Source organism: Oenanthe melanoleuca, chromosome Z (assembly GCF_029582105.1).
Source record: "Oenanthe melanoleuca isolate GR-GAL-2019-014 chromosome Z, OMel1.0, whole genome shotgun sequence".
NCBI classification, from domain to species: domain Eukaryota; kingdom Metazoa; phylum Chordata; class Aves; order Passeriformes; family Muscicapidae; genus Oenanthe; species Oenanthe melanoleuca.
The window spans coordinates 29,896,287-29,907,914 of record NC_079362.1 but is presented as its reverse complement, the minus strand read 5'-3'; the positions used below and the strand labels follow the sequence as shown (position 1 = coordinate 29,907,914).

At 46.7% G+C, this 11,628-nt stretch overlaps 1 protein-coding gene across 1 annotated transcript; it reads right to left on the bottom strand.

The window, feature by feature from the left end:
* Window positions 1–1,022: 1,022 nt before the first annotated feature.
* Window positions 1,023–9,133, bottom strand: XPA (XPA, DNA damage recognition and repair factor). The gene is made up of 7 exons (XM_056514078.1): window positions 9,113–9,133; window positions 7,759–8,020; window positions 7,264–7,389; window positions 5,080–5,185; window positions 3,328–3,493; window positions 2,600–2,717; window positions 1,023–1,255 (listed from the first exon to the last, which is right to left on the bottom strand). Exons 1-7 carry the CDS (start codon window positions 9,116–9,118, stop codon window positions 1,107–1,109), a joined length of 933 nt encoding a protein of 310 aa, XP_056370053.1. The 5' UTR covers window positions 9,119–9,133; the 3' UTR covers window positions 1,023–1,106.
* Window positions 9,134–11,628: the final 2,495 nt, after the last annotated feature.

The window sequence follows — 11,628 nt, the reverse complement described above, 5'->3', positions numbered from 1 at the left end:
CTGCCTTGCTGGCCTTTCCCTGATCCTTACCCACAGGCACCCAACATTACCATCCCTGCCCTCGAGCTCTGCACAGTCAGAACTGTCCCTAATGTACAGAGCCACCTCACTGCCTCTGCTGCCCCTTCTGAAGGAAGGGCTTCTAACCATCACTGCAGCACTCCAGACATGGGAGCCATCCCACCAGGTTCTATGATGACAAATAGGTCAGAGTTCTCCTACTGAAAACTTCAGTTCTGCACAGCCACAGTGGCCAAGGCTCACAAAGGAAGACTCCAGACTTCCCTGAAATCTGCCACATTTGCAATGGTAAATAAATGTAGAGCTAAAACCCTAGAACATGTTCCTTCACTTCAGCAATTTCCACATGCATTCTCCAACAGCTGCAAGAATTAGAATCTGAAATTTAAACCTGGAATTCAACTCTACTGAAAGCAAGTATCATTTAGGTGCATTTAAAAGAGCTCTACCACAGAATACTTCCCTCTTACCCCAAGGATAGATCTTGACACTTGGTCTCTGCTTCAAAAGTTGTAGGGGAAAAAAAAAACAGACGTAGAGAATACACATAAGGACTCTATCCTGCAAAATGCAGTAGAGATATGTCAGAACCTCCCAGGCACGCAGGCAGCTTTCCTTTTCAGAGAGGATTCACCTTTATGAAATCGTGTATCTGAGCCAAAGGAGAACCTGTGTCATTATAAGGTCTCTCCACCACCAGAAGTGCTGCTCTATCAGCTTGTTGCCCTCTGCCTGCCCATGACCAGTAACTGGAAACCAGACAACAGACAGGAGAAAATAGGGAGCCTTCCTCCTGATGGAAGCAGAAAAGCAGGGAAGTTCACCTTCATTTCATCAGTGCATCAAGTACAATTACGCAAACTTGCTCTTTTGACCAAGAAGATACCAATTGTTGAATGGTTGCAAATGTGCTATGTTCAGCCCTAAGATGTGGCTGAAAAGCCAAAGCCTGTTCTCCATACAGCTTCTTGAAACTGAAAAATATAACGCTTCACAGAATCTGGCAACAGCTTGCTCATAATTAGTATTTATTTTAGTACAAAATACCATTAAAAACAAAGTAAAATTTAAAAAATAGGTTAACATTACATCTTCTCGTAAGTTAATTCATGGCCACATACAGTGCATGTCTTTTTATATGTATCTTCATCAATGTTTTCTTCTGGTCCATATTCATGTTCGTGGATACTAGCTTCTTTTTTCCACAAACTACTCCTCACAGCACGGCGGAGTTCTGGTAAGAAACACAAGAAAATTTTAAGATTTTAATAAATCTTAAATAATGTTTAATAAAATTTAAGCTAATCAGCTTCTTGAGGCCCATAGATGACAATATGCTTGCTGCCTGTCTTCCACAAAGTCTGGGAAAGAATCTGCTCTTGCAAGAACAAGCTCTGACTTGCCTTGCAATCCTCACCTTGTTTGCATATTTTAAAGGCCAAGAACTACACTGGCATGGGATCTCACAGGCAAAGATTTTCCATGTGGACTAAGGATGTGTTGCTTGCTGCCTTTTTACACAAAGCCATTCAAAGGTATCCAAAAGGGGTCGGTGGAACGCAAAGGAAAAGTTTTTATAGAACACCTCATTTATTTTACATGACCAAGAAAGAGTCATTTTCATTCAGGTCACAGTAAGCCTCCCAAATGACTTGGCATTCTCTAAGCTTTATGCCCAATAATATGAGTTGCCTCTGCAGCATCCGCAGTGAAATCTGCGGGTTCTCTAGAGCGCACAAGCTGGCAGCAAGGCCCGCGATATTATCCGGATGTTGCAAGCAGGTGGCAGGAATACTGAACAGCAAAATGTGGTCACATTTTGAGCCAAGCCATTCAGGCTGCAAACTTTGTCACGTTAAGGCCCGTACTTGCACTGAACCCTGGCATCTTGGCTACAGTCTGCTGCCAGTCCTGTGTGCACAACATCAGCGGCCCAGACAGGGGCTATTTGTGCAATCTCAAGTTCTGCCTCCTTCAGACAATTCCACTACAACCACCTGAGCTTTCTGCCCTTGTAAATGCCATCCCAAAACAAAGCATGGATGCTACAGGGGTACAGAAAGGTTCCACCCATCAAATACTCTTCTGAATTTATCAGCGAAAAAGCTCGAAGGGTAATGTGCAGTAAAGAGCAGCTAGGAATACTGTGAACAGTAGGAAAATCCGTTTTCATTACTGTCACTCCACCTGACGGTTATCACAGAATTACAACCCACTGTCACAAAAATCCCTGTCTTCCGCAAGTCAAAAGTACCAGGAGCAATCCATGGCACATTCTGGGTGATACTCAAAAATCTGAAAAACACTATAATGAACCATTGTAATTCATTACTAGCACATGTCCACAGGACAACAGGGGAATTCAAGCTGGAAGGGACCTCAAGTCCCACAGTCCAACACTGCCCAACATAGTCAGCTGTGAGGTCACACCAGACTGCTCCAGCCTCAACCGCAGTCCTGAAAACCTCCACTTCACCACACTGAGTATTTTCTCAGTAATTTAATCAGATGCACACACAGGTTTAAACAGAACTGTACTTCCCTTCAGGTACTGGAGTATGTAATTTCAACACTTTACCTTTAACTTTCTTGTCAAACTTCTTCTGTTTCATCTTCTCTCTGCTGTCACGGCGGAGCTCCTTTGCTTCTTGCAATGCTTCTTCGCTACCCCAGACTTCAAGAGAACGCTTGATTACCTACAGGATGGACATAAATGCCTTTTTTTTTTCCCTGAAACGATAAAAGTAAACTATTCTAACTTACAAATTTAATTTCTCCCTACATATACATAAAACAACCCCACTCATCTCTGCTCTAGACTCACAACAGATTGCCCTCCCTCCACAGGAAGAGGCTGTTTTTCAGTATCAGCTGGATGTAACTGAGGAAAACTTAAACCCAGCTCTAATGTTGCCCATATTTTACTAAAGCAGTATGATTCCTATGAAGTACCAAACAAGAAATGACAAGAGCCTGGCAAATCCACTTGCCTTTCCTGCTGCCTCTGCGGGCAAAGCTGTGAACACAGCTACAAAGGGCCACGCACAGCTGCAGCTGCCCATGCACTTCAGAGAAAAACTGAAGGGCCATGTGCTTTGTGACTTGTAATTGTGCAACCCACTGAAGTTCTGCTCAATGAACATCATTAAAATGCTCTCAAAACCAGACATTTTCACAACTTGGACTGCAACTATTTAACAAGCTATTAATAACACACTAAGCTTTGACAAAACCATTCAGGTACCAAGTGACAACCAAAGCTGTATGAAGCTAAAGGAAGGTAAGAAACACAGTAAGTTTATATACCTGTAGTTTTAAATAAAGTTTCATTTCACCCCATCGTGAATTATGAGGGTTTTTCTTCACAATGAATCTGAGCACTGGTTCCCTCTTGTCTAAGTCACAGTCTTTAAGCAGATACTCTTCTTTGGCTTCTGTCCTTGTTATAAGCTTATGTTTATCTTCAACATCTCTGCAAGATGTAAAATAATGATGAGAAAGCTACACCCTAAAACCACAGGTTATTAACATCTCAGTCCCCATTCCTTCGAACATTCCTGAAATACAGGTAGCCCTAATCCCTTCAGTTTTTTATGCATGCAAATAACTTTGGATTCGAACAGCCTAACTAAACTAGACTAGATTTACTGAAATTAAGTGTTTAAAAATTCCCCCTATTTCAGCAAAAACAGGCTGAGAAGCCTGCTCTTCTAGAAACGCCTTTTTTCTATTTTCTTACAAGAGGGAATAACTGAAATTTAAAATTAATATGAATATTTTCTGGAATTCACCTAACCCAGATGTAATCCAAACAGAAGTATGATCCTGACATGGTCAAGACAGAAAAAATGTCTAATGTGAGACAGGTCAGATCACCTGAGAATATACACACACCATATGCTTCTAGATCTCAGAAACTGATTAGCAACACAGAGCACTTCTTTCTATAATGCAAGATAGTAGGCAGAGAAAATAAAGATGTCTAAAAGACTGAAGCCTTTACTAGATAGATAATGAAGAACTCTGTAACCACAACAGCATTTATGAGTTAATGGAAAAAATTGCATTTACGCAATCCTGACTGAAGTACAACTTCAATCGCTTGAGCCAAACAATCTGCCAAACACTAAGTGCTAACAACGGTCATCAAGGAAGCACTGCTGTAAATGTAGCTTTACTAGAATTCAAAGTTCACAGTTACAGCTAAGTTACAGCACCAAGGACACTGCAACGATCAGCTGCAAGAGCTCAGACCCAAGGAAAAGTACTCACAGGCTCCAAGTCCTGTCCTTAACGTCCTTTAACTTCCGAGAAACAGAACTTTGCCTCCATAATGACTGTGAATTGCCTACACCACGTGCACACCCTAACCACTCCCTGCAGTAAACCGGTAGGCTCCCAGAACGAACTCGTAACTGCCTTTTTTTTTTCATTCACTCAATTCATTCTTACACACACGGGTGGCCGGCCGGCTGCTGCAGTTGGTTTCATTGCCCTGGTTATCTTGATGGCTTTTGGAGCGTTTTCTGTGTTAAAAGAGCTTGCTCTCCTCAAGGTCAAACTCCTGCTTACCTCGCAGGCCAACCAGTAACGTCCCATGGGGGCTCTGCCCTTTGGCTGCTGTGCTTCCAGCACGCCCATGCTGACCAAAGTACCAACTTCACTCGAGTTAAAACACCAGGGCTAAGAACACTCTCCTAATCTTGCTCCACTTCTGAGAGCAGGTATTTGTGTTCCAGCACGTTTTCAAATGGCTCCAGTCCGAAGCCAGACATAAATTTTCACACTGAAACACACCAACTGCTCTCACAACATCCCATTTCCATAATGTTGTATGAAAATTCACTCATGTCCCCCCTATCCTACGGCAGACAATCTGTGATTTAATTCCATAATGGAAAACGCACAGGCTATCACAGTCAACTTTCATTTAATTTTTTTTAAAGTTACTGAAATATGTCCCTCTGCTGACAGTCTCTTTAAATGACTGTAACTCACTGAATTAGCCAACAATCTTTATGTAAAATAGTGTTTCTCTCTCCTGATTATTTGTAATACCTGCAATTATCACATGTTGCCCAATCAAAGTGCTGCATAAGGTAGGAGTCCATGAATTCTTTGCCACAGTCTCCACAGATGAGATAGTCAAATTCAAGTACGGGTGCTAATGGAAAGAAATATTTTTTAAGGGACTACAATGATAAAAACAAGCATCTAGAATTGGTATTACAGGCAATTTTACTAGAATTCACATAAGCATATTACAAACTAGTTTCACTCTATCAAAATTTTTCAGAATACAGTACAAATTCAAATCCATTCCCACACAATTCCATCTCTATTGGAGTATTTTCTTGTTGTAAGTTCACTGTTAAGTACTAAACTTAAACATTTAAATGCACATTTAACTTAGCCATTGTTAAAAAAAATTCTCCAGTTCTCTCACAACGTGCTTCAAATCCTCTCCTGCCACTTCCTCTGTTCTGACCCTCCCAAAATATGCCCTAATTAATAGAGGACATGCGGGCAGAAACAGGAGGAAGCAGAGAAGGGATTCAATTTGAAGAGGGTGGCTAGAGCAGGAAACTACAGGAGCTGTGCTGGCATTATAGTTCTCTCAGCTCTGCTCCAGTTTTTTTCCTAGCTCAGCCACACCTGCCTCTCCCTAAACGAGCTCAGTGGAAGCCTGGGGCAGTTGGCAAGGTTCTTGTCCGTTCCAGCTGGCAGAAACGGAGGTGGATGGCCAGAGAGCTGCTAGGAGTGGAATGGGGATGGAGCTCCACTACAATCCTCTCCCCAAGCCCTCTCAGCACTGCTCCAAGCCCAGACTCATCTCAGCGCCAGCCATTGCTTCTGGCCGCATCCTCAACGGGCGGATCACCTCCAGCGTCATCACCATCTGCTTTTATGTTCCAAAGGACACCAAGAAATACCGATTCGGGGAACGAGGGCTAAAAGGGACATTCCTTCAACAGTAACATTGCAATTCTATTAGAAAATTAACATTTCTATACAGTCTTAAAATCTGAAAACGAGGCAGTGCTATGAAATTTTAGGAACACCTGAAGCAGAAGATTAATGGTTGACATGCAGCACTATACATTTTAATTGCGTTTGCATTTATAGCAGATCCGATCCAGCAAAGACGACATTTTATGTAAATTCAGTCCTACTAGCGACAGCCGGATGCTCAGTACTTCACAGTCATTTCATACTCTTACATCACATTCCATCATTTAAGGCAGTGCTCCCGAACACGAAGACATTTTATTAAGACAATGACGTTATGAATTACACAGCAAAAAATACGCCCAGTGTAAAGGCATCCCAGATCTACTTTAATTTATTGTTAAACATTAGCCCATCAAAAGAAGCAGGGCTGCTAATTGTTTACACTGTTAATGAAATCTGGTGCTCATTTCTAACAAAGAGATACACTGCACCAACAGCCCCGCAGCTGATTCAAGCAGAACAAAGCAAGACAAAGACAATCCCAGAGAAGAAAGTCGATCTATTTTGGGACCCTTACTTCTCCATTGCTTTTTTTTTTGGGAGGGAGAATATCGCAAGGCAATGTGCTGAAATCCTCCACCGAACGATCAGTAACTTGGCGCCAGCACGTTTTATAACGATAAAAGCTGGCACTGCAGCAGCGCTCCGGTCTTGGCACAAACCACATAAATCCCAAAATTCCCACAACCGACGAAGTCGCGAAAATTTACCCGCATGTCGGTCTTAACATTTGAATTCCCCAAAAGAAATAATGGAAATATCGTTTATGAAGAAAAAAAAAAAAAATTAAAATGTGCTATACCCAAGGGCACTGGCTGTGTCCCACTTCCGCGGCTTAAAATTCTTCATTTTTAATTACCGCGCATTTGCTATAGCCGATTTAATGCTGAAAAGAATCGGACGCGCCACTAATCGAGCACATCCAGAAAAACGTGTGAAGGAGGAAAAGGAGTGGTAACAAAAAAAAAACTAAAAAAAAAAAAAGTAAAAAAAAAAGGAAAAAAGGGAAAAAAGAAAGAACAAGAGGGTAAGAAAGGAGAGTAAAAAAAGCCCGGGAAAAAAAAAAAGGCGCCCATCCATCCCGCCCTGCTGGCGCGGCCGGAGCCGGCTCACTGTCGCCCCCGCGCCTTCCTGCCCTCCCCCGCCAGCCCCGCGCACGCGGCGCCGCCTCCTCCCGCCGCCTCCCCGCCAAACCCCTGCCGCTCCCTACAGGTCTTTTTTCTTAATTACCGGGTGGGTGCACGATCTTCTCGCCGGCACCTCGCTCTTCCTTCTGCTCGCTCTCCTCCTCCTCCAGGAAGAATCCCCCTCCCGTGTCCACGACCTTGGGGAGGGCCCGCGCCCGCGCGCCGCCGCCTGCGGGAGCACAAACGAGGCGGGCGCTGCGTTAGAGCGCCGCCGCCGACAGGGGGCGCGCGCGGCCGCCCCCACCGCGCCGCGCGCGCGAGGCGGGGGGCCGCGCGGAGAGCGCGCGCGTGCAAGAGCCCCCCCTCCCCCACACGTGCGGGGGGAGGGGGGGCCCCTCGCGCGCCGCGGCGGATTCTCCCCCCCCAACCCCCACCCGGCTCCAGCCACCATACCGCACCCCCCCCCGCCGCCCCCACCGCCGCGCGCCCGGCGGCGCCCCGCTTTCCCCGCTCCTTTCCCCTCTCCAAACCTCCCCCCTGAAAAAGAGAAAAAAAAGGGCGCGGGGACTCGCCCGTTCCGCCGCCGCCGCCATCCGACCTGCGGCAGGGTAGGGCCGGGCCGCCAGCCGCGCCTGCCGCAGTGCCAGCGCCCGCTGCCGGTTCCGCTCGATCTTCGCCAGCGCCGCCGCCGAGAGGTGCGGCCGCTCGCCCGCCGCGGCCGAAGACTCCTGCTCGTGGTCTTGCTCGTGGGCCGGGGCCGCGCCCGCCATGGCGGCGGCGGAGCGACGGAGCCCCGTGGTCCCCCCCGCTCCGGCAGCCGCTCTCGCCCTTCCCCTCGCCGAGCCGCCGCCGCACTGCGCCTGCGCAGGGCGGGGGGCGGGGGTGGCCACAGAAGGGGCGAGGCCGCCCGCGCAGGCGCGCAGCCGCCGCCCCGCCCCTCCAAGCCAGCCGCCAGGGCGGGGGCCCCGCCCCGCCGCCGCCGCGCAGGGCGCGCCGGGAGGGCGCGCGAGGGGGGAGGGGAAGGGGGGGCTCGCGCGGCCAGGCGGCGGGGCGGGGCCCGCGGCCCGCGTGGCGCGAGGGGGTGGGGGGCGGGGGGCGCGCGCGGGCCGGGGTGGGGGCCGGTGTGGGCCGGGGGGGGGGCGGCTGGGCCGGGACCGGGACCGCGGGACCGGGAGAGCACAGGCGGGGGGAGGGGAGCCCACGATGATCCTGCGCTTTCCGCACCGTCCCCCGCCTCGGGCCCGAGCGGCCCCGTGGAAAAAAAAAGCCATAAATCCCGCCCCGCCCGGCAGGAATTCCTCAGCAGCGTCACCCAGCAATGCCCCTTTTGTCCGCCCGGCCCGGCCCCGCCACAGCCCTGCTTCTCGGCCGGAAACGGCCCCGGCCACGTTTTCTGCCCTGAAAACTGCGCTGAAGTGCTCTCCCCGCTCCCTGCTCCTGCCGTGCGCAGCCCGCCGCCGTCCCAGCCTCGCTCGGCACGGGCACCGAGCGCTCTCCCAACAAAATCCCCGTCCTGCCCGTCATGTTCCACGCGAGGCAGGATAAATGGAGGCTGCAGCCTCCCTTACTGACGAGGGACGCGCAAATGGCTTTGTCATGCAAATGTGGCTCTAAGCCACTTTCATATAAAGCCACTTAATGCCGAGCAGCCAGTGATCCTGGCCCGCCCGTCAGGCAGTCCTGCCCTGTCCTTGAAGGAACGGAAATGGAGGCACTGGCACAGATGCGTGCTCCCTGCCTCCATGCTGAAACGGGATGACCTCAGCACAGGGAGAAGCCTTCCTTCCCTCCCCCCCATACACCCCCCCCCAAAAAAAAAAAAAAAAAAAAAGAAAAGAAAAGAAAAGCTCGCTCTCCTCCCGTGAAACTAAACTAGTTTCCTGCCAACCCTTCCTCGCTGCTCTCAGAATACGTCCCTTGTGTCTCTCCTTTCAAATGCCCGCGGTAATTACCTGCATGGATTGTGTTTCTCTCGTGTCCTAAAACATTTTATTTCTTTTTAGCTTGTCGTCCTCGCTTGGCATTAACTTTCGACAACAGCCAGCAGAGTGTGCTGTGAACGCTGAGAAAAGAACATCCTGCTTCTGGGAAATTTTTATATATATCTCCATATATAAATATATAAATATAAATATATATATATATACACATATGTACAGAAATGCAGACGAAGACATTTTAAGTGGTTCTAATACTTGCATGAGTGGTAGGTAGCTCCTCCCGTCAATTAAAATACTTCTCTTGTCGCAGATCACAGAACCTCTTCCTTAAAAATTAATAACCAAGTCATACTAAACCGTCTGCTTTCAGCGAGATTGCTTTCCAGTGTTTGTATAAAGTTGGAAAAGTGCCACGGTGGAGATGTCCAAATACATTTCACAGTCAGAGAGAAGGATCTAGAACACAAGGTATTTAATAGATGAAAATGCAAATCGTACCCCCAGCGTACAGGAAGCAGCTTATGCAATTATACAGTATGAGCATACGTTTCTCCAACCTCATTACTCCCTTGTTTGGACTGTCTTACTGGCAGTAAGCAGTGGAGTTCCAAACAGATTAATAAACACAGTAGAAACAAGTGAAATTTAAAAAAAAATTGAAGAAAAGTGTTTACTATATGTCTTGAAAATGGAAATGTTTGCTTGAAAAGCAAACACGTATGTTCGGATTCCTTATGCTATTCTGGTGTCTCTTCTTCCTTGTTTTGTAGGAGCAGACATTTAGGGAGGAGTGAACTGAGTTGTGCTTGTGGATAACAAATAGTTTTGTATCATTCATAAACCAAAACTGCCTTAAAGCAAAGCCAAGTTTGAGACCCTGTGTAAGGGTTTTAAGGGCGAAAGGACATTATTGTTATGCAACCAAACTGGAATTAGGATTAAAAGGAAATCAGAATAAATAAACAAAAGCAAATTCAAAGGCAAGGCATTCAAATAAAACAGGCTGTGAGCTGCAGCTACCTATGCAAGAGTTAATTATTAAGTCATACTCTTTTAGAAACATATACTAGAGATTTTTGGGTTTTTTCTTTTTCTCAGGGGTAGTCTGACAGGGCAATCAAAGCAGAATATTCTGCCCAGTTCTGCTTCTGACCAGAATGCATCAAATACAATGCTTCTCATTTTCATGGCCAAGGGAAGGTAATAAAACTAATAGTAGTATATTAGCATGGAGTTACAAACTATCTCATATGCATTGCTCTGGTCATACAGTAATATTTGTACTTAATATTAGACACGTAGCTTAATGCATTCACATGAGATAATAATTATAATGGTATCTGTGTTTTAAATAGTTTTTTCAGGTTCTGCATGCCAATTAATACCAAGTATTACTTGGCTGCTGGTAGCCATGTATTAGCAGGTAGGCTGTCACTAATTGTCAGGCACAGATGTGCATTATTTCATAGCCACAGAGACCATCATCAATGAGAAGTTGAGTGCAAGGAGGCAGCTGAGCAGTGCTTCACAATTCATCACTCCCATGGAGGAAACAGTCAGCAGGAAGACAAGAATGTTTGCTGACTATGCAAAGCCTTTTTAAGTTAGCAGGGGGTGAGGGTCATCTGTAAAGAATTGTGGGTGATTAGGCAGTAAAAGCTTAGATTAAATGGAGAGTTGATAAATGCAAGGTGATGTCATAACCACTCTTAACCTTACATAAAAGGTAGGAATACCTGAATTAGTTGCTGCCACTCAGGAGTGAGACTTTGAGTAGGTATGCTCTGCATGAATGCCATCTTTGTGTTTGGAAAAAGAAAGGTATATTTCAATGAGAGGGACAGAGAACAAAACCAGGAACACATTTATGACACTTCAGAAATCTGTGGTGAGTCTGCACTATGAGCACTGTTCCCTGTTGCATTTCCTGCTTCTTAGAAAGAAAATGCTGGAACTAGAAAAGAATAACAAGGATGCTGACTATCTGGCTTTCTGTCCCTTTAAAGGGCCAATTGAGGCATGGAGCTCTCACCAAAGAGGGAGGATGCATGAGGCCCATCACATCTTGTAGAGGGTGGATGCCAGCCGACTTTCTGAGTACAAACCATCAGATTTCAGTAGCAGGAGCCCAAGTCTGAATAAACAAGAGGAGATGGTTCTTTGTTCAGCGCCTTTCTGAATGGCATTCCGAGTACAGGGTGTTTCTCTAGGGTGCAGGGAAGATGGGCTGAGTATTTGGAAGACTGTGTTGAGAGTTAATGAATGAACACCCCCTCAAGCTCAGGAAATTCCCAGAGCTGAAAGCAGTTGGTAGCTGTGGGAGTGTTGCAGAGAAGATATCATATATTTGCCTTGCTTTTCCTCTTCCTTTGACGTTTGCCTGTGGCCTGTGGTGGAAACAGGATGTTGGACTGAATGGGTTCTTCATCCAAGGCAGTACACCTCTTCCTCTGTATTCATGGAGGATCACACTGAAACACCTGGAGCCACAAGACAGCAATAAGCCTGTGTGATGGGGTCCTTCTAAC